The sequence below is a fragment of the Wyeomyia smithii genome, chromosome 3, assembly GCF_029784165.1.
Source record: "Wyeomyia smithii strain HCP4-BCI-WySm-NY-G18 chromosome 3, ASM2978416v1, whole genome shotgun sequence".
Taxonomy (NCBI): Eukaryota; Metazoa; Arthropoda; class Insecta; order Diptera; family Culicidae; genus Wyeomyia; species Wyeomyia smithii.
Genome location: NC_073696.1, coordinates 22,077,044 through 22,100,780, shown reverse-complemented (window position 1 = coordinate 22,100,780; position 23,737 = coordinate 22,077,044). Strand labels below are relative to the sequence as shown.

Sequence of the window (23,737 nt, the reverse complement as noted above, 5' to 3'; positions counted from 1 at the left end):
GTTTTCAAAGCTATCTGTAGTTGCTTCCTGAAGCGAATTGTCAATGCAGCTGTCATAACCATCTTCCTCAGCACTTTCATTGGGAATTACCTGTTCATCAACTGATTCATCATTCTCACTATCGAAACTGTTGTCAATAACCTCCGCTAATTCAGGTGTACAACGTACACCACAACTTTGCTTATTCACAATCTGCGAAATCGAGTGAGTTTCGTTTTCAACAAATACTATATCACGAGCAACTACTATATTGTGTCGTCTTGTGTCCCACACACGATACCCATTATTTGAATATCCCAGGAAAATTCCTTTCCAGGATTTTGCATCCAATTTCTTGCGATGCTCTACTGGGATGTGCACATACACGTTTACACCAAAGGTGCGCATCTTCCCGACATTAGGCTTCCGTCCATTCCACATCTCAAATGGCGGTTATCGTTCACTAATTCCACTAGATGGATGCGATTAGACAGAAACGCCGCTGTCTGAATCGCCGAACCCCAAAACTTTTTACTTATTCCACAATCGTTCAACATAGAACGTGCTTTTTCCACTAGCGTTCTATTCATGCGCTCACTGACGCCATTCTGTTCTGGGGTATACGGAACCGTCCACTCGATCTGTATCCTTACAGAAATTCAAAAATTCGCGGTTTTTATACTCGCCCCCGTTATCACACCGGAAGCGAGATATCTTTTGTCCAAACTTTGCGCTCACAATTGCTTCGTATTCTTTGAAGAAATATGTTACCTGATCTTTCGATTGCATCAAGCATACGACCGTGAAACGACTCCAATCGTCTATTAACGTCAGGAAATATTTTTCTCCTTCAATGCCTATTGGTGTCACAGGACCACAAACGTCTGAATGAATCAGTTGGAGAACCCTTGTCGATCGTTTACCTTCGCGTACAGAAAAGGGTTTGCGAGTTTGCTTACCGGCGATGCAAGACTCACACACAATATCACTCTCGGAATTTTTATCCATTTTAATATTAATCCCGTCGATCATATTGTTTTGAACAAGAAATTATAAGTTTTTTGCACTCAAGTGGCCATACCGACGATGCCACAATTCCCACTTTTTGGGAACTTTTCCGCATGAGTACAATGACGCACTAGTTGGCTTTTGTAGGTAAAAATCCAGCTCATAGAGTTTACCACGTCTGGCACCGACCGCGACTGATATCGAATTTCGTTCAACGCTAACAACACCATTTGCAAAAACAATTAACCCGCGCTTCAGGAATGTATAAAACATTTGTAAGTTTTATTGGAATAGTCTTACCATCAACCACCGTGAAAAGTTCGATCTCACCACGTGCCTCAGCAGTAATGGATTGCCCTGCTTTCGCCACAGATATGATCATCGGTTTCTCCAACGGAATCAGCTCCTTGAATAGACGTCGTTCATTTGTCAGATGTTCCGATGATCCCGAATCGATAATCCAACGAACTTCCCGTGTCTCGGAAAATTCACTCGATGTGCTTCCCATGAAACATACACCTTTTTCACTATTCCCAAAGTGTGCACTTGTTGTGGACTCCTTTTTCTTATTTTTCTTCTCAGGGCAATCTGCTATTTTGTGACCCTCTCTATGACATCCGAAGCATTTCCATTTTTTTTTTCATTAATTGAGTAAATTTGCTTTTACTCGAACCACTGAATGCGGCAGCTTCCAGTTTCGAAGGAGCTTGTTCTGTGTGCAAACCCTTTCGTTTTATCTCTTCATCAAGTAAACGCACTTTAACGAACTCTAAATTCAACTTTTCTTCTGGCATAGTTTCCAATGCAGTAACCACAGTATCATAGTGTGTATCCATCGTCAGAAGCAAGTAACAAACCACATCAATATCTTCTAAGTTGACTCCAGTTGATTTATACTGTCTGACAATTCGCTCGAACGTGAGAAAATGATCCGCTAACTGCCCGCCTTCGTATCGCAACGCTAAAAGTTTCTTTTGCATATGCAAGCGACTAGCAACACTCTTTCGTTCAAAAACGCGTTGCAATGCCAACCAAATTTCTCTCGGAGTTTGTTGGTCTTGAATGTACTCTAACATGCTATCATGAATTCGGGAAATCAGCAAAGACTTACAGCGTCGATCTTTCTTCGACCGCTTTTCGGTTGCCTTCAATTTAGCATCTCGTGTAGCATTGTTATCTTCCGGCTTCACCACGAGCTCATCAGCATCCGCAGCATCCTTATCAATGCATTCCGTTAACTCAAACTCTTCGAGTGTAACCTGCATTCGGAATTTCCACTGAGGATAGTTAGAACCATCAAACTGTGGCACACGGGTAAACTCTGCTTCTTTTTCCATATTTAACTATACGTTTCGATCCGAATAATTTGCGAACACTGGGGCCATAACCTAATAATAACTAGAGGTCAGGTCATCACAATCGGAAACAAAAAACAACCGGAACTACCGATCACAAATTTAATGTATTAAATATAAAAGAAAAACGTGTTTGTAGTTACAGGAAAAGAAAAAACGTGTTGCCGACTTGCTTGTTTTTACAGCTTCGTACTGAGGGGTAGGAACATGACATCTTATAGGTGAGGAGTAGGAAATCGTTACTCTCAACAATATGCGGTGTAGTGTGAACGGGGTATAAGAGAGTGTGCGTGGAATTCATTTTTGTTTATTTATTTTGACTTTCTTTCAGCAAATAAGAAATTCTTACTGCTAACAAAGAAAATTATTTCACTAATATTGATGCATCGCACCAATACGGAAGCAAATGGAGAAGTCTATGGGCTGAAAAACTGAATTGAAGTGAGCGTGAGCTTGAAATATATTTTACCGTACCTTTGACTGCTCCATAATCAGATTATCTGTCGCCAGTGAGCGCGGTTCCACTTGGTTTCCACTTTTACCCCCAACAAACAATATAACAGCTTAATTAACTTTGGTTCAGCCGAAATCCGTCCAATCCAGTTTTTTACGCACCATCATGGCGGTCACTATCTGGTGCGTTGTTTGGCGCATCTGATGCGCTATACAGCGCACCAGATGCGACATTATGCGCATTTTGCATAAAGCATAGTTTACAGTTCCAAGCGAAGTGAAAAATTTCACTAGTGAAAAAGCGTAAATTTTTGCTACCTGTCTTGAAAACTCGGTTGTGGAGTTTTCAAGACAGGTAGCAACAGTGTTTCACCATCCTGCAATTTACAGTTTCTGCGGAGCGGAATTCACGAGTTTACACTTCGAGCGAAGTAAAAATTGCCCGAAACTGACAGATTATAAACGTGCCGGGATGTCAAGTTTTAGCTAGCTGCTTATTTTTTCACTAGTGTGTGCATGCGTGAAAATATATCGTATAATATCGTGGATTTTCCAAGTTCTGGATTTCAATTTTCATCAATTCATAGCTCATTAAATCTTCAATTGATTTAAAGATATATGTTAAATTTATTTAAACTAGTCATAATTTCAACTCATTTCGGATTCCTTTTGCTTTTCATGAAATGAATCTGCTATTGTTCATTATACGTGGTTTCAAAAATAATGAATAATAATGAATAATATCTCGAATGTTGGTTTTTATGGACATTACACAGTCTAGTGTATGGAAAGGTCTCGAAACATTGTTGAACCAAACACTATTCATTCACTTGGTAAGCACAAACAGTGTAAACAAAAATATCGATAGTGTTCGCAGCACGGCCATCCGTACCGACTAATAATAAAATTCAACAGTGCGCTAAATAAAATCGACCAATCAGAGAGGGCTTTCACTTTGACAGAACTTTGAGTTATTTTTGGTTTCGCTTGTAACGTCCTGTCCTACACTCAAATGATTTATGTGACAAACATAACATCTACGATTTATGTGACAAACATAACATCTACGTGAAAATCACATGCATACTATGTTTTATCACGTCAAGTTGGCAACGTCAAACAGATAAAGTATCGCGTGAACTCTCCGTGTGAAATACACAGAAATCAAAATGGCGAAGCTGTCGTCTGATGTTGTCTTTGAACATTAAAGGAATTCCTCGATGACTTCCCAAAGTGAGCTTTAGAAAAACCAAAAGAATCCGGCATCGAGATTTCACACAGATTCAGTTCAAATCGCGAAGAATTTTTTGAACATAAACAGATGCAGCTAACAGTGATTATCGCCAGCGAATGTCGCAATATCATTTTACCATTTTGTATGTCGTTTAATTCATTTACGAATTGGCGATTTTGCATGCCCGTGCGACTTATCAAGCAGCATATTTGGATAATTTCTGAAAACTATACCTAGTCTCTCAAGAATTTGGGAAACCATAATAAAAAATTATTCGTTGCATAAAACGTAGAACCTATCAGACAATCAAATGCTTTTCACTTTACCGGTAGTTAAATTCTACGTGAAACTCACATGAAATGCAAATGTCTACTGAATAAGATTCACAGGATAAATCATCTCACCAGTTCATGATGAACTCAAATGACAATCACGTACAATCTACATGAAAATGACAGTGGAAAATATTCACATAACTTTTCCGGTAGTTATAACGTGAAAAATGTTTTGAGTGTAGGATATTTGATTTTCAACTGCAACAACAATGTTTTTTTTAGCTGTGTACCGTAATACCGTTCACAAGAAAAACATTTATAATAAATTGTCTAATTTTGTCAGGGGCTCTTGTGGCTGTCAAACTCCATACATTTTCCATCTACCACTCATTGATTCTGGTACCAGCGTTTCTGGTACCCACTTTTCGGTTGGTTTGCCCTAAAACAAGTGAAATTGAGTAAATGTCCCATTTTTTCGGTAGACTTATTCTCGAGTAAATGTCGTTTTAGATGCAAAAAAAAAAAACAAGAGCTCAACATTTGTTTTCAGTACAATGTGCACTTTCAACGAATAAGATAAGTTTTGTAAGTATTTGAAATGAAATATTACCGCCGTAATGAATTTATGATTGGTAGGCAAAATGTTGACGTTTATAGACCCCTGAATTTTGTGCCTTAATCCAGGCCTAAATTTTTCAAGGGATTAAGACAGGAAAAGCATTTTTTTCACCAGCATATCGTGCCTTGACCGCACTTAACCTAAGACAAGACGCGACAGCTGGCTTCTTATTTTTCTTTTCGTAACGGCCGTCATCCCCGTCGAAATTTTTTTGAACGTTCCATACCGTTGATGCCAGAATGATTATTTTTAACAATTTCTGCAGGTCAATGAAAATAAAACAAATTAAAATTGCAATATATAGGCGAATAATACTCAATTCTTATTTATTATTTTATGTTCAATAAAGCATACTTCTATTATCAAATTTTTTCTTCCTAAGTTTCTTGGTACCCAAATTTTTTCTTTCTAAGTTTCTTGGACTTCAACCGAAATAGTAATTAACGATTAATCAATGCATTTTTAAAGTTATAACAGTGAAATACATTACTCGGTAATATCATGTACCTTGCATACTTTTGCATCATTATTAATGACCAATTATAATAGCTAAATTATGACTCTCCAGCATCACTGCTTTACAGTGAAAAGTAACCTCGTTGTATTTTCTACGTGACGATTGCGTTATCGAATTCAGCCAATCAGCAGCCGGTTCAAATTGGTTGAATGTAACGGTGACCAGCTGTCACGTCTTGTCTTAGCACTTAACCAACGCGGTGTTGTTGCGTTACGCATAGCGACGCGACAGTCACTCGTGTTGCAGCGAAGCAACCCTGAAAATAGCAGTGTGAAACGTCAAAACAACGACCAACTTTACGCGGATTTTTGTTTGTCAACTGCTGTTTGGTGTTTCAGTTCGAGTTGAGTTTGCATTACGATCGCTTGCAAAGTGTCTGGACTGGTAAATTTGTAGTAATCGTTTGAATTTGTTGACGCCAATCTGTGTTAAAAAGGTGTTTCCTGTTTATTCTTTAACGTGAAAAAGTAGTTCCGAAAAGTGGTAAGTCATTTAGCCTCTTATGAATAGACTCAAAATGGAGATCTCATCGAAATTCTTGTGCAGATCTACGATAAAAATGGAGGCTAAAAATGATAGCAGCTCGGCAGGTTCGTCATCGCAAAACACCTCCTCAGTCACAATGGTCGATGTTTTGAACGAACAGCTGGAACAGGAAGCAGAGAGTGATGCAGTGCTTGGGGGTTCCGACGACAAAAATTGCACATATGCTAAGGTAAATCTGGGCGCTGGCATTGAAGGCTGTTGGTAAATGTGTCGATTTGAATACTTCTAGGGTTATATTTATCGCCAAGCATTGTACTCGTGCTTAACTTGCGTGCCGGAGTCCCGAGTGGAGGAGGACAAACGAGCCGGAGTTTGTCTAGCTTGTTCATATCAGTGCCACGAGGGTCACGAGCTAATCGAGTTGTACACGAAACGAAATTTCCGATGTGATTGTGGCGGAAAGCGTATGCCCGATATTCGTTGCAAATTGGATCCACTGAAGTTGGAAGCGAACGAGAGCAATCTTTACAACCAGAATTTCAGTGGATTATACTGCACATGTAAGAGGCCCTACCCGGACCCGGAGGACAACATTCCAGATGAAATGATTCAATGCGTTGTTTGCGAAGATTGGTATCATACTCGTCATTTAGATGCTGAGCTACTGGAAAACACGAAAGATTTCGCGGAGATGATTTGTGGTGGATGTATGGAACGAGCGGAAATTCTTAAACATTATGTTGGAGAAATAGAATTGGGTAATCAGACCTTGTTGGATGACACGCTCCAAGTCGATGTAACTGGTCTAGATGAATCGAACGTGACAACCGCTGCAGCGGACACAAGCGCGACTGTGAGCGATTCCAGTAAATTGGACGAAAGTCCGGCAGAGGATGCGAACTGTAGTAAGCGATTGAAGTTAGATATTTGCACTAAGCCACCATTGAATGCGGGCGAAAGCGCTACTTATAAGAAGGGCGCCAGTTTTTGGAACGACGGTTGGCGGCAGCATCTGTGCCGCTGTACAGATTGTATGGAAACCTACAAATCATTGAAGATTGAATTTCTTCTGGATGAAAAAGACACTGTACAATGGTACGAAGAGAACGGTCGAACAAAGAAGGCAGCAGAGGGCGATTCTTATGAGCAGGCAGTCCGAGCACTCGGCCAAATTGGTCGTTTTCAACAGGTTGAGGTACTTTCCGGCTATAATACATTAAAGAATCGTCTGAAGGATTTTCTGGACACATTCGTTACCAGCCAGCAGGTGGTGACGGAGAAGGACATAACTGATTTCTTCGCTAAATTGAACAGAGAAAAACAGAATAAAGTTGGTACGCCTTCGTATTTTTGCCGCTAGAGGCAATACGTGGTTGCCATTTGTATTTTCTATTTATGATATTCGCTTAGTTATATTCGTTACGAATCCTCTCTGTAAATTGTATGTTTACATAATAAAAACATCATCAACATAAGAATGTTTGTATCACGTATTCAAAAAATATCCTTGAGAATGCTTTACGATACTTGGTAGGAATACCTAACCGAGAAGAGTGGTAGAGTGAGACGAAGAGGAAAGGGAAAAAAGTGTAAAAGTCGGTCGCTTACCACGGTGGCAAAAGTACCCTTCCTTTCCGTAACAGTCGTTAGAGATGCAGAAGAAAACCCGATCTCTGGCATCAACGATTGTAGTAACACTTCCTACCTTCTATCTATAACCGGTCCATAAGGACGTTGTAAAGATTATGTTAAAATTTACAAACAAAATACCTTTTTTCCTAACCTTAGCATAATTGTTAATGTTGATCGATAAGCCATTAAAAAGCGGTTGACAATGTTCTTGAAGCTTCCTTATTTTTATCGCAGAAATATCGAAAGAAAAAAATGGAAATGAAAATGGCATCGACAGGGGTTTTAAGCATAAATTTATATAAAATAGATTCATCAAAATTAATGTTTCTCTGATGTGCTAAAAACTACTGAATTGGTCAAGTTTATGCATGAATTTAACCAATGATAAATGCACGAGCGAGGGCAGAATATCTTACACTATATACATAAATTTCTTAAAACTTTGAACACTTGAGAAATGTATCAACAGATGTACATATTGAAATTAAAATTATAGACCGTCACTTTTGCCTATATACGTTTGCTTAGCTGTTAAACTATATGTGATTATCAAACCCCAAACATATTTTCGCTCTTGTGAGAGTCCTATAGAGCTCTCCAGCAATCATTTTTTTGGCAACATTTGTTTGATTATCACTTCAATTTGCTCATTTATTCCTAAAGATGAAAAAAATGTGACTATCCTTATTTTAAAAAGTCCGAATCTCTAAAAACCTCCTAATATGTAAAGTAAAATCTTTCGTTGAAACGAAAATAAGTAAAATAAAAGTAACAATAGATTCCAAATTTTGTATTCAGATTAGAGGAAACAATGTGCCTTATTGAGCTCTGCAGTTGTATTGATCACTGAGCAAATTATGATTCATCATTTTTCCAGAACTTCTTAACACCTAAAATGCGATTCCAGACTGAAAATTTACACTTTTCGGGTAAACAAACGGCTCAATTATTGTTTAACATGTTCTTGGAACATACGATGTTTTATCGAAATTCCATAATATCTTAATTTATCTGAAATTATCCCTTTATAAACGAAATATTATGGGACCAATGTTTTTCGAATATGTACAGTAAAACGCAGCGTTCAAGTTTCGAACGTCATCAACTAGGTGTACACATAATCCATGGTTTATTGCTTCAATTTCTAAGCCCTCCGGAATCAGCTATTAGCCCGGCGAGATCGGTAACTATTTTTAGAGAGAAATAATATTTACATGTTTTTTTTCTCTCCCTGTACTACAACTTTATACAACAAATAGGACGTTCTAGCTTGGCGTCCTTTAATTTCCGTGAGTGTACGCTGATGAGCCGGTGCTGAAGTATGAGCTTCGTTCAGTCTCATCGGATACACCATCGGGCATGCTGGCCTGTCCCCCGTGGCAAGCGGGAGGCGACGAATTTCCCTGCTGTTGTTGTTGTTGCTGCTGCTGGTGATGATGATGCTGGTGATGATGGGAATGAAGTGCTCCATCTAGAACCGAACTACAATTCGTCCCACTCGTAGCACCGGTTACACTAGCTGTCCCTCCGTATGCCATGTTGAACAGAGCCTCTGGATCGCAAACAAATTTGTAGACGTATCGTTCTCCGGCCACCTTTTGCATAATTCCCTTCTCGTAGTAGTAGCGAAGACTACGGGACAGTTTGTCGTAATTCATAGCGGGTCGATTTTTCTGGATTCCCCAGCGTCGGGCAACCTCCTCCGGTTCGACAAGTTTGAACTCCATACCACGGCCAGTCCAGGCAATGCAACCTGCACTGGTTTCTGGTTCGTCCAGGAGAGCCACCAAGAATTGCCACAGTTGGAGTGAACCGCGACGCTGATGGAGCGGCCCACTCGCAACCGAAAGCGAATTTAAAGGGGAAGGATTGGTAGTGGAAATCGTGGTGAGTGTCGAAGCGCCAGTAGCTCCGGTGCTGCAGTAGTCGGGTTCCGAGGAGGTCACAACATCCGACGGTTGCCGATAGCTAGCGTAACCCGCTTGATGATGAAAAAAGGGTTCGGCTGTGTCCTGCTGGTGGGAGGCAATGCTGTGTGAGTGGTCTAGGGCCGACGTCAAATGCGAGGTGGAATCCGGGAAGATGGAATGCTGGCTAAGCTGGGGCGAGGAACCAGCCGATTGTTGCTGGCTTTGCAGCTTCAGCGAGGTGTATAATGGATCGGTGAACATTCGCTCCGAGTAGGTGTGCCAAGCCGTTACTGCGAAGGAGAAGAGAACGGTCATAAATTTTGCATGAGTTAAGAACATCCCAGAAAGTATGCGCTCATTTTGCATAATTAATCTCGCTAATTTCGAGGCGTATTGCTACGGGAAAATCTCAGTCTCACGAATACGACGGAGCCTACTACTTCCCCTGTGATGCTCGCTGATGTGTTGTTGTTGCACTGTACCTAATCGGATTTTGCGTGCCATCGAAGCAAACCGAGCAAACCATGAGGGTGGAGCATTTAGCAGTTCGTCAGCATTTTGCTGGGCTTTATAATAAACATGTTCCTACATATGTTCGGCAGAAGGGTGGGAAAAATGCGAAATCCCAATGGGAGTATTCGTTTAGAGATCAAGTGAAACAATGCGTATGAAAATTTAATAAACTGTTTCTGCCTTTCGCATTTTGAGAGGTTGAATCAGTCGGTAAATCAGAGGTAAAATTCTGGCTGTCTATTTTTTGATAGCATTAGAATTATACCTGATTCGAAGTAATATCAATTTGAAAAAGGAACAAAACAAACAAAAATGCTTAGAATTCAATTAACATTTAGCAGTACGAAAATATTGAACCGTGTAAGATAATTTTGTTAAAAATAAGTTTTCGATGTAATATACTTTGAAGTTGCACCGCGCGTATGATTTGGCAAAGAAGTAGTCCAACAAAATTTTGACCAAATAGTCGATATGTACAATCTTTCAACTAAAACAGACATTTTAACGTAATTCAAAAATGCATAGAATCTTCCAGCATCCTTGTAATCAACCCACCCTAGTAGGTAGAATATATTATCAGACAACCACAAAATGCTAATTAAAAGCATCATTTCATTTATATCAATTATTAAGTATGAACAATTAGTTACTCATTTCAGGGTCGCCTCCCGAGTTCGCACCCTCGCTTCCTGCGTTCTCATTTACCCGTTCAGCTGCATGGTGGTACACTGTTGATCAAAAATTACATTGAAATCAGAATAGAATCAAAAAAGAACAGCTATCGTCTTAACCACGACAAGCATGATTTCTAACGGGTTCCAATCGAATTCAGTTAATGATTCTGACCTGTCTATATTTGCAATTTACCCGCTGTGATTTGGGAGTGAGATCTGTAATGTAATCCGACTGATTCTAATTCCTGCGTCATCACGGAGCTTAGCACTGCGAAAGGGATCAAACCCCTTTCGGACCAGTACGTTTCAGAACGCATATTTTCGGGTAATAAAAATTTTATAAAGCTTCAGTTTATAAATGACGTTTTTGTTGTGGGTGATGATTACGCTGATGTTGATTTTCGCTTCAAAAGTGTTTGTACCTTGTAAACAGTGGCAGTCAAAAAATCAATTTGATAGAATGAAGGGAGGATGGTTGTTTTCCCCCGAACAGTGAGGGTTGATAATGCTAATGAATATCAGGCTAACTTGCTAACCGGTGGTGAGTGACTGTCTGTATCGGGAGGGATTAAGACATTTCGGATCTGCCTGATGCAATGAGTTGACCTTTTGTAATATTAATACCTAATCGTGGTGATATCGACGTTGTTTTTCTATCCTTGAAAGAGGCGATTATAGCAGATAATCATTAACAAATGATTCCTACGGTTAATTCCGGAGGTCCTCACTATTGGAAGAAAAAACTGCAGAAAAAAGTGTTGAACAATTTCAATTTTATATATTCACTAAGCTGTGTTCAATTTTGAAACGACAATTTTTTACTTATAAACAAAACTTATCCTCTGCTTCTTGTTTCACAGCAATATTTATTAGAGTCAAACCACAGACAAGGATTTAAATTATCACGTGAGCTTATTTTTTCGCAAGCCAGTAGGTCATTTACAAAACACAATTTTGAACATCTTTATACGACGAACTTTAGTGTCCTTTAGTGATGAATATCATCGAGATAATTTGCTGAGAATGTGCTCTTAAAGCTCCGGTTTTGCCTTTCTCCTAGAAAGGTATAGCAAACACTGGAAAAACCAAAGGTATAAAAGTGGTCCCAATGGCCGAATGTCATATACCACTCGACCCCTTTCGACGAACTGAGCATTTTCTGTATGTATGTATGTGTGTGTGTATGTTCCAATTTTTGCAGTAGAATACTTCTCTCATGAAGTTCGGCTACATAGGGATATGAAATGAAAATCTAAAACCGAAAAAAGTGAAAAATATGTCCAATTTCAAATGCTAATAAATCGGTTAGTATTCGATGGATTTCCTTCGTCCTTGCAGCAATAGATTGGAAAATCTTCTAAGATTCTTCCCAAAATAAGATAATTGTAATTTTATTATTCACACTATCGTACTATTGAAAATAGTCAAGCCTTGTCAAAACGAATAATTCGTCCTCTGATTGGTCGTTATATGCTTGCTTCCCAAGCACGGTCGACAGGATCATATACCTTGCAATTGAAAACATGCTATTTGGCCTATATAAGAGCCTGTTTCAGCCGAAGCCGCTCATGATCATTCTTCGTCTCACGCTTGGTGTGTACAGACAAGTTTGTTACAACAACTGAAAGTTTTAGTTTACCTATCGCATTCGTTTATTTTACCTATCGCATTCGTTATACAACAGTACGTTGTCGTGTCCCAACGAAATGGGAAAAACGGGTTCCAGTAAGGGGCAAAACAATAAGCGTCCTCGTGACCCTGCTGAAAAGGATGATGGAATCGCCAAGAAGATACTAGCTGCTAACAAGTTTGCATCGCTAGCTGACCAAACTACCGAGAAAACGGAAAAGAAGGAGAAAATGCCGCCTTTCTACGTAAAAGGTTTCCCGCCTGGACTAAGGCAACACTTCAATGAACTTATCAGCAAAGGGCTGATAGCTACCCTGAGGCTATGCACGGACGGCTACAAAATCGTCGTTCCATCCACCCCACATTACAAGGCAGTAGAGGCTTACCTGAAGCAAACAAAAGCGGAGTATTTTACTCACGATATTGCAGCTACAAAACCATTCAAAGTTGTACTGCGTGGTTTACCGGAATTGGAACTGGACGAGTTAAAAACGGAGCTTGTCGCTTGCGGCCTAGAAGTGGAAGCAGTATACAAAATGATAAGACACAACAAAGCCATCAAGTATCGTGATCAGTTATACCTGATCCACCTGACCAGGGGTTCAACTACACTGAGCACAGTGAAAACAATCACCGCCCTATTCAACATCATCGTGCAATGGGAGCGATACAAACCGATTCATCGCGATGTCACGCAGTGTTCCAATTGCTTGAACTATGGACATGGCACAAAGAATTGCCACATCAAGAGTCGCTGCATGAAATGTGCAGGTCCGCATCGAACAGTGGATTGTCTTGTTGAGGAAGCCGAACAAATCAAGTGTCTCAACTGTGACAATAAGCATTCGAAGTGAAATTGCCAATCGCCAGCGACCGTCGAATAGAAAAAGTGTACAACCTAGCGTTACACCAACCCCGCCAGCGACTTCGAGTACGTTGCCGTTTCCACCTGCTCCAACTGGTGGTGTTCCTAGCCGGGACCCCCCCGGATTTTTGAGTTATGCACAGGCTGCCAGCATGCCCCCAGCAAGTAGCAATTTGTACTCGATGGAACAGCTAGCTACGCTGTTTCTTAAACTCGATCAGCAAACAATGGCTTGTCGCACCAACCAGGAACAGATTGCGGTCATGATGACTTTTTACTACCGTCATGGATCCATTCTTTCGAAACCTTAACTGGAATGCCCGCTCTGTGGCCAACAAGAAGTTAGAACTTCTACATTTTCTGAACACACACCACATCGATGTCGCTGCAATAACCGAAACACATTTGAAGCCGAACATAAACTTCTGCCTGCCGGAACACTCGGTAGTCAGACTGGACCGCACAACCTCAGCTGAGGGCGGGGTTGCAATCGCCATAAGGAGAGGACTGCCATACAAATCACTACCGAGTTTCAACACAATCTTTGTCGATGCTGTAGGAATCGAAATTACCACCACTGATGGACCACTCACATTTATTGCGGTCTATTGTCCGAAGCAGTCTCGACGGGCAAATGGAACCACGGTGAAATTGAAGAACGACATCCAAAAGCTGTCTAGAAGAGGAGGCGATTTCGTCATCACAGGTGATCTCAATGCTCGCCACTCCGCTTGGGGTGACTCCAGGTGCAACTCAAATGGTAACATCATCGTAGAAGATTCCGAAGCTGGATATTACTATCCCGCTCATCCGGAATTGCCAACTTACATCTCTCCTGGTGGTGTAGGCTCTAAGCTTGACATTTTTCTGACCAACATCACCGATCGATTTTCGATTCCGAAAACCATAACAGAGCTCTCCTCGGATCATCTTCCGGTCATCGCTGAGATTGGTGCTAACGTAGAGCGTCGTCAAGTTCAACAAAGAAGAAATTACCATCGTGCAAATTAGGTTCAGCTGCAGCGGTATGTTGAAAACCATCTTGATGCGGACATCACTTTGAACAGCACTGGAGACATCGATCGTACTCTACAGTCCATGATAGACGTCATCCAGGAAGCAGAGTGCCGCTACATCCCATCTGTTCCAGTGACACGTAAGTTTGCGCAAGTCGACGATAACACCAAGCGCATAATTTCCTTGCGAAACTCGCTGAGAAGGCAATATCAACGTACCCGCAACACTAGGCACCGATTCTTCGCTAGACAGCTGACAAAAATCGTTCAAGAACGTCTGGAGAAAGTGAAAAACAGACAGTTTGCAACCGAATTACGTAATTTGCCCAACTGCTCACGGCCATTTTGGCGTGTGGCTAAAGTGTTGAAGAACAAACCAAAACCCATTCCGCCATTAATAGTGAATAGTGGAACTTTGCTAACTTCCCGCGAAAAGGCTTGTGCTATCTCTCAGCATTTTGCCGCTTCCCACAATCTTGGTCGTGATATTGTGAGTGGAATCGAACCAGCTGTCAGTGAATCGATAGTAATTCTGGCCCGCACACCGAATATCTTACCACCTAATCAGCGGATAACAGTGGACGAGGTACAAAACAACATTAAATTCTCTCGGAACATGAAGGCTCCCGGATTTGACGGAGTGTTCAACCTTGTGCTCAAAAACCTTGGACCAACAGCCTTGTCTGTGGTGGAAAAAGTGTTCAACCGATGCCTTGAATTGGCATACTTTCCAACAAAGTGGAAACTGGCGCAAGTGATTCCCATTTTGAAACCAGGAAAGGATCCCACATGCCCCAAAAGCTACCGTCCCATCAGTCTGCTTTCTGCCCTCAGCAAGGTATTCGAACGATGCATCTACAGCCGTATTCTGTGCCACGCAGAAGTGAACAACATATTCCTGGACGAACAGTTCGGTTTTCGCAGAGGCCATTCAACAACATATCAACTGCAGAGAGTAACAAAACTCATCAATCGGAACAAGGAGCTATCTAAAACAACTGCCATGGCCTGCCTGGACATAGAAAAAGCATTCGACAACGTGTGGCACGACGGGCTTATCTACAAGCTACAGCGCTACAACTATCCCGTTTATCTAGTGAAGATTGTGCAAAACTATCTTACGCTGCGCAAATCTCAGCTCTGTGTGCTGGGTGGCCTGTCTGACCCATACGACGTAGGAGCTGGTGTTCCACAGGGCAGCATCCTTAGTCCTGTTCTGTATAACTTATTCACATCAGATATTCCTGAACTACCCAATGGAGGCATCCTGTCGCTGTTTGCTGATGATACCGCCATTATGTACGAGGGCAGACAGATCAACCAAATAGTTAAAAAGCTGCAAACTGGGCTTAACGTCTTTGTGAATTACCTCACCTCATGGAAAATTTGTGTGAATGCAGCAAAAACTCAGACCATAGTCTTCCCACATCGGAATAGTCAACGTTTGGTGCCGACAACAAAGATTCGGTTGAACAATGTGGATATTCCCTGGTCGTCAAATGTACGCTACCTTGGTTTGACCTATGAGCATAAGCTACTTTATCGCCCCCACATTGAACAAACAGTAACGAAAAGCTTAGTGCTAATGAAGAAGTTGTACCCGCTAATCAACCGAAAATCGAAATTATCCGTCGTGAATAAATTGACGGTATACAAACAGGTCATCCTGCCGATGCTTCTATACGCCTCGTCGATCTGGAGAACCTGCGCGAGAACCCACCTGCAAAAGATTCAACGGATCCAGAACAAGTTCCTGAAAATGATCTTGAACGTGCCCTTCGGAACCCGAACATCAGAAGTGCATCAAATAGCTGGTATCGATATGACCGAAAACATAATCTCTGCACACGCTGAAAACAGTTAAAACAATGCACTTAACTCTAGTGCGGTGCTCATTCGTGAGCTTTATTTATAAGTAGCTAGGTATATTTATTAATAATTAAAACTCTAATGCCGAGCATTAAAATGTAAATCATGTACGTAGAAAAGGAAAAAGTAGTAACACTTATAGTACATTAAAAACATCAGAGTTGAAAAGTTGATAAAATTGAATCTCTCACAATGTTCAAAAAAAACAAATGTATAATGAAAATACCGTAAGAAAAATAAAGAATATTGAATCCAAAAAAAAAAATCCGAAGCCGCTCATAATAGTTCTAGACAGCGTCAACAGCAGTCGTCCTTCCTTAGCAGCAGCACTAGCCCTGTGGTTAGTCACCACGTCTCAGGAGCAGCGCGGTTTTTCTCAGCGTGTGTCGCCAGACAGCCATTATTCCCCCCGTGTTGGGGCAGCATGAAGATTGCCATCAGGAAATCCAATTTTGGAAATCAAAATGCCTTTTTCAAGGCAAATAAACAAGAAAGTTAATAATTTCTGTCAACGCAAGCAAGCATTCTGTGTTGCATTCTAGCAATTTAAATCTGTCGCACCCGTCGAATTTACTGAATGTAAAATAGCTTCCACAGTGCATGTTGTCCGTGTATCTTAATTCCCCCAATGTTAGGGCAGCTCAAAGGTTCTAATTAGCAACCGATTTTGAACCGCAAAATGCTTTTTTTTCAAGGCAAATAGAAAAAAAAATTGAAGGTTAATAATTATCTGGCATCAACACAAGCAGACATTCTGTGCGGGATGCAATCGAATTCTGTTGTAGTTGTCTAATTTTTACTTTATTTAGTAAACCCCCCACTGTAGGGGCAGCGCAAAGGCTGCGATCAGCATAACCGACATTGAATAATAAACTGCCCTGTTAGAACGCATTCACAAAAGCAGTTAGTTCGACTATGCAGAGCTAATATGAAGTCGTTTCAATCAATCAGCATAAACTGAATTTCGTCGTCTCCCAGCTGCCAAGTTGCAACATGATGCAACACGCAACAGCGAGCAAACGAAATCGCTTGATGTTACAAACCGCAATAAGATACGGGTTAAAACCGTTGCGTGCGTGAGAGCACCATCGGTGTTTATTCGCTGGATACAAAAATCAAATGCGAATTGTGGAATAATTGTCTGAAGAACATTAGGGAATGGAACAACTGAACTGATAGGGCGTGGACTATTTCGTAGCACCCTTGGGCTATAAAAGAGTGTTTCTGGGAAAACTAGCTACATTCATTCGTCGGAAGGTGAACTGGATGGACCGTCCACAACGTTGACAGCAGCAGCAGCAGATATCAGCACTCAGCAGTAACAGAATATATCAGCGGGTTGCGCCTGTGGCTGCCTTCAAATTAAACAAATCACTTGCCCTGTGGTTGGTCACCACGTCTCAGGCCTCTGCCTGAGAACGAACGCCAACGCGAGCGATCGGGCGAGATTTTTGCAGTACATCAGCCGGCACTTCCTCTAATGGAAAAGTTGGATCATTTTGTTCAGAAGAGTATTACTGTCGGTAATATTACAGAGCTGCGATTGCATTATATGCGATATGGAATTGAACAATTGTTCTTTTGAGGACAAATAAAACACTTAATTTGAAGAGTTAATAGTTTTGTGTACCAGTAGCAGTATGGTAACAGCCTCAGCGGTAGGTGCAGCCGGTACTTCCATGAGGCGGATGTTATAAGGAAGTAAATGGACGCGGCTTGGCGAAACAGTTCGGGTGTGCTTAGACGCGCGTCATTTTTCGTTGTTGATATTATTCCCCACATGAAACGAAGCGCTTTCATACGATAGCGGCGGTATTAGCGGTAGATGCATTTGCCAACACTTACTCCAGTAAAGCCGTGTCTTATTTTCAATGTGAAAACACCTTTCTATTGTGTTGGCCGTGCACATTAGGCCTCTGCCAGGCTAAACGCGAAAAGCGGCGTGAACCGTTCGCCCGGCCGTAGGTTAATGTCCAGCCGTAAGTAGAGCTGTGTAAAAGTATTCTACTCCAACCTCGCGGTCGTGGCTTTGCACACAACCCTCCTGTGATTTTTTTCTCACTCACTTTTCTCAGAGATGGCTGGACCGATTTTCATAAAATTAATTGCAAATGAAAGGTCTAGTTGCGCCATAGGTTGCTATTTAATATCATTGTAATCGGAGTTTTAGTTTAGAGGTTATGAATCAAAATGTAAAAATCACGGAACATCAATATCTTAGAAACCACATAACCGATTTCAATAAAACTGGTTCCAAATGATCGGGCTGTCTCCAGAACCCTTAACTTTTAAATTTCGTTATGATTGAACATATGGTTCAAAAGTAATGTAAAGAAAAATTATCCTGAGGTTGTTTAAACTCACTCATCTTTTTCAGAGATGGCTGAACCGATTTTCACAAAATTAGTGTCAAATGAAAGGTCTAGTTGCCCCATAGGTTGCTATTGAATTTCATTGCAATCGGATTGTAACTGTGTCCGTTGTTCATAAAAATGTAAAATCACATGATGAAAGTAAACATATTGACTTTCTCCTAACGATCACTGGCTAATTAAAAGGTAGAAAAATGATCCAAATGGCCGAATGTCATATACTACTCGACTCAGTTCAACGAATCGAGCATTTTCTGTATATATGCATGTATAGGTGTATATGTTTGTGTGTGGGTGTGTACGTGTGTATGTGCACCTTTTTTTTCGCACTCACTTTTCTCAGAGATGGTCTGACCGATTCTTTCTATCTTGGTGTCAAATGAAGGGTCTATTTGCCGCTTAGGTTGCTATTGAATTTCATTATAATGAAGAATGTGAAAAACGCTCTTAAATCTCAGAAGCTATGAACATAGTTAAATTTAAATAAATGGGCTTTGAAATCCTTAAACAGTAAATTTCATAATTTTTGAAGTAGAATACTTCTCTCAGGAAGTTCGGCTACATAGGGATGTGAAATGAAAATCTAAAACCGAAAAAAGTGAAAAATATGTCCAATTTCAAATGCTAATAAATCGGTTAGTATTCGATGGAGTTTTTTCGTTCTTGCAGCAATAGATTGAAAATCTTCTAAGATTCTTCCTAAATGCAGATAATTGTAATTTTATTTTTCAAACTGTTGGACTATTGAAAACAGTCAAGCCTTGTCAAAACGAAAACTTCGGCCTCTGATTGGTCGTTATATGATTGCTTCCCAAGCACGGTCGATAGAATCAGAGACCTTGCCATTTGAAATGTGCTATTTGGCCTATATAAGAGCCTGTTTCACCCGAAGTCGCTCATTATAATTCTAGACTGCAACAACAGCAGTCCTAGCAAATGCATCCAATGAAAAGAACGTTCTGAAAACCTTTCAGTGTATATTTTCCCCCAAGGGATACTTTATTCGCACTGCCAGTGATAACGCAAAGATGTGATCGGCATCTTATCAAACATTGAATTAAACAGCAAGTTGTCCTTTTCAGGTTGAAATAAAAATCTAATTGAAGAGTTAATATTTTCTCTTAAATCAATTCACACTTTCAAGAAATTTGTAACAGATATATATTTGGCTTCATCTCCGTGTCTCAGAACGTACTGAATTATCTTTTCCTTCAGTCATGAGCACAACATCCGAAAAGCTTTCATTATCAGCATAAAAATTAATTTTTCGCATAATCAAAATTCAACAACTATCAAGTCCAAATCATGACAAGCAACTATATTATTGAGAATGGTCAATCCTTGTTGAAGCGCGAAATTTGACTGATATGATTAGTCGTTAATATGATTGCTTCCCAAGCACGGTCGACAGAATCATAGACCTTGCCATTTTAAATTTGCTATTTGTCTGTATAAGAGTAAGGATGGAAATTATCGACTGAAATGGCTATCGATAGTTATCGATGATTTCCTACTACTATCGATAGGTTTTTCATCCCTATATAAGAGCCTGTTTCAGTCGAAGCCGCTCATAATAGTTCTAGACAGCGACAACAGCAGTCTTCCCTTAGCAGCAGCAGTAGCAGTGCAGTAGATACCAGGCGGATAGCGGCCACAGCTGTGGCATAGCAATGGATAGTGCACTAGTTGCAGCGGATCTCAGCACCGATAGCAGCTGGGCCAGCTGATGCAGGGACAGCGGATACCAATAGCAGCGAATAGTGGCCAAAACATTAGCATGGATACGGATAGCGTAGCAATTGCAGCGGGTTTAGCATCGATAGCCGCTGATGCAGTGAGGCACTTTAGTGAAATGCAGTCTCTGTGCGATAGCGGGCGCTAGTAAATGCAATCAATGAAAAGTTGACTCATTTTGACAACACATGAGCCGTCTAGTTTTGAGTGTTAAATCAGCTTTTCACTGTTTATTTTATCACAAGGGATACTTTATTCGCACTGTCAACGATAACGCCAAGAAGTGATCGGTATCTCATCCGATATTGAATTGAACAACAAATTAAAAAATGACTGACACGCAAGCAGCCGGGTTTTCTTGTAAAAGTATTCTACTTCACACTTGCGGTCGTGGCTTTGCACACAACCCTCCTGTGATTTTGAAGTAGAATACTTCTCTCAGGAAGTTCGGCTACATAGGGATGTGAAATGAAAATCTAAAACCGAAAAAAGTGAAGAATATGTCCAATTTCAAATGCTAATAAATCGGTTAGTATCCGATGGATTTCCTTCGTTCTTGCAGCAATAGATTGGAAAATACTCTAAGATTCTTCCCAAAAGAAGATAATTGTAATTTTATTATTCACACTATTGTACTATTGATTAGTCAAGCCTTGTCAAAACGAAAAATTCGATCTCGGATTAGTCGTTATCTGATTGCTTCCCAAGCACGGTCGACAGAATCATATACCTTGTAATTTAAAACATGCTAAATGGCCTATATAAGGGCCTGTTTCAGCCGAAGCCGCTCATAATAGTTCTAGACAGCGACAACAGCAGTCGTCCTCCCTTAGCAGCAGTACTAACAGTGCAGTGGATACCAATGGCAGCGTATAGCGGCCACAACTGTGGCATGGCTATGGATAGCGCCCTAGTTGCAGCGGATTAGTGAAATGCAGTGAAATTTAGTGAAATGCAGTCTCTGTGCGATAGTGGGCACTAGTAAATGCATTCAATGAAAAGTTGACTCATTTTGACAACACGTGAGCCGTCTAGTTTTGAGTGTTAAATCAGCTTTTCACTGTTTATTTCATTACAAGGAATACGTTATTCGCACTGTCAGGGATAATGCAAAGATGTGATCGGCATCTTATCCAATACTGAAATGAACAACAGATTGTCCTTTTCAGGATGGAATGAAAACTTGATTGAAGAGTTAATATTTTCTAATTGAGTTAATAATTTCTAATTGACTAAAGTTAATCCACATTTTTAAATTTGTAAAAGTTATAAATTTTACTTTATCTCCATGTCTCAGAACTTACTGAATTATCTTTTCTTTCAGTCATGAACACGACAGCCGAATCTTTCATTATCTGCATAAAAATCAATTTTTCGCATAATCAAAATTTAAAAACAAGCCCCAATCATGACAAGCAACTCACTACATTATTTAAAATGGTCAATCCTTGTTAAAGCGCAAAATTCGATTGATCTGATTAGTCGTTAAAATGATTGCTTTCCAAGCACAGTCGACAGAAACATAGACCTTGCAATTTGAAATGTGCTCTTTGTCAGTATAAGAGTAACGATGGGGAATATCGACCGATATGGCTGTCGATTGTTATCGATGATTTCTTGCTACTATCGATAACTGTCGATAAGTTTTTCGTCCCTATATAGGAGCCTGTTTCAGTCGAAGCCGCTCATAATAGTTCTAGACAGCGACAACAGCAGGCTTCCTCCCTTAGCAGCAGCACTAGCAGTGCAGTGGATACCAGCGATGGCGGAAAGCGGCGATTGCTCTGATTAGTCAACGTTTATTTACTAGAAAAAATGACTGACACGCAAGCAGCCGGCTTGTCTTTCTTGTTAAAGTATTCTACTACAAACATGCGGTCGTGGCTTTGCACACAACCCTCCTGTTATTTTTCATGTGGTTTGAAAGTTATAGAAAGGAACGTAACCCGCAGACTGTTTAAAACCATAGCTACGATCAAAATATGTAATCTCAACATCATTTAAATTTGATATTGTACTATTTCAATGTTTGCGGCTTTGCTCGGGATTGAAGTTGAAATTAAAAGTCATTTCTATCATTTCACTTTTTGCCTTTCTCCTAGAAAGGTATAGCAATCACTGCAAAAACTAAAGGTATAAGAGTGCTCAAAAGGGCCGAATGTCGTATACTACTCAACTCAGTTCGAGGAGCTGAGCATTTTCTGCATGTGTGTGTATGTGTGTGTGTGTGTGTGTGTGTGTGTGTGTGTGTGTGTGTGTGTGTGTGTGTGTGTGTGTGTGTGTGTGTGTGTGTGTGTGTGTGTGTGTGTGTGTGTGTGTGTGTGTAACGCTCTTTCAATCTCACTCGATTTTCTCAGAGATGGCTGAACCGATCTCCACAGAATTAGTATCAAATGAAAGGTCTAGCTGCCTCATAACACCCAATTGAATTTTGCTTTAATCGGACTGTAACTTCGTCTGTAATGTATCGAAATGTATAAATCACGAAACTTTATTATCTTAGAAACTACACAACCGATTTGAACAATATTGATATCAGATGAACGGGCTACCCAAGAAACAAAATAGGTTATATCTATGTTTTTTAGTGCTAAATAGAACCAAAACATAAAACCTTCAATGCCGACCACGCGACTATAACAACCTATTAACAACAGCTATATACATGTGTCATGGCTAGTTGGCCCAGGTTTATTGCAGTCATCAAAACTTCATATGCGCTCCATCATAGGACCAGATGTTTTTAACATGCCGATTTGCTCGCCATAGAATGGCCACGAAATTTTAACTGAGATATATTCTCCATATTAAGTGTGAAGTAATAAATTTTATCTTGGTTTCATTCCTCAATGACAACATTATATTCGGACAGTGTCGTGAAAAACAGAAATGTGTTAGTTTTCTTCTATATTGATTGATTATTATTGTCATTTGAATCGTTTTCGTGCATGTAAAAACACATGCCGTGAAATATTTATGGTTAAACCGGCCACGAATTTTACCGTAATTACCGCTCGCCGCCGTAATTCTGTAGAAAATGACTATTTAATCAAAATTTAATTCCTCCGATCTAAGGTGATGATTGAATAAATGCCTTGATTTGTCATTCTATATTAATTATATGACTTTATCTATCATTCAAATTTCAAAACTACTCTGTGGTGTTGGTGATGTTGTAGAATAAAATGCTGATTTGGGACTGAATTTCATAATGCATTTTTTTTTTCATTTAAGGCGACATGTTGTTTTCGGAAAACCCTCGAACGCTCCCTTAATCCCACATCATAACTGATTCTCTTAAGGTGAAACGGGATAGTGGTCTTTTCCTATACAATTTTGAGGTTAGAGTTCTTTTTATTTTTGTAGTTTGAGCGTAAAAAATTCGGCTTCCACTAAATAAACAGCACTCAAATTGCTACTTCAGGCATGCAACAGTTGTGAAAACAATTGATCAAAGTTTCATGTACGTAGTCTTCATAAATCAAGAAAAAAATAAGATTGCAAAATTCGAGTTGATCGCGACTAGAGCGTCCATTTCCCGACTGTTCTTAGCTTCCCGGGATTCGGGAAATATAAATATGATTTCCCGGGAAATCC

The 23,737-nt window shown here is 40.2% G+C and overlaps 2 protein-coding genes across 4 annotated transcripts in view; one reads left to right on the top strand and one right to left on the bottom strand.

Moving 5' to 3' along the window:
* Positions 1–5,720: 5,720 nt before the first annotated feature.
* Positions 5,721–7,404, top strand: LOC129728021 (putative E3 ubiquitin-protein ligase UBR7). The gene is made up of 3 exons (XM_055686380.1): positions 5,721–5,923; positions 5,987–6,155; positions 6,216–7,404. Exons 2-3 carry the CDS (start codon positions 6,000–6,002, stop codon positions 7,284–7,286), a joined length of 1,227 nt encoding a protein of 408 aa, XP_055542355.1. The 5' UTR covers positions 5,721–5,923; positions 5,987–5,999; the 3' UTR covers positions 7,287–7,404.
* A 1,270-nt stretch (positions 7,405–8,674) lies between these two features.
* The window catches only part of LOC129731715 (ETV5-related protein Ets96B), a 62,300-nt gene continuing 47,237 nt past the window's right edge, over positions 8,675–23,737 (bottom strand). For all 3 annotated transcript variants that reach the window (XM_055691934.1, XM_055691936.1, XM_055691935.1), the window contains one exon: positions 8,675–9,758. In XM_055691934.1, the coding sequence (XP_055547909.1) occupies positions 8,839–9,758 (920 nt within the window). In that variant the 3' untranslated portion in view covers positions 8,675–8,838. The remainder of the gene's footprint in view (positions 9,759–23,737) is intronic.

What these genes read in the sequence shown, in the direction of transcription:
- LOC129728021 (XM_055686380.1), top strand. Translation starts at nt 6,000, where the DNA reads ATGGAGGCTAAAAATGATAGCAGCTCGGCAGGTTCGTCATCGCAAAAC. An exon ending in AAAATTGCACATATGCTAAG is followed by an intron (nt 6,156 to 6,215) that starts GTAAATCTGGGC and finishes GAATACTTCTAG; the next exon opens with GGTTATATTTATCGCCAAGC.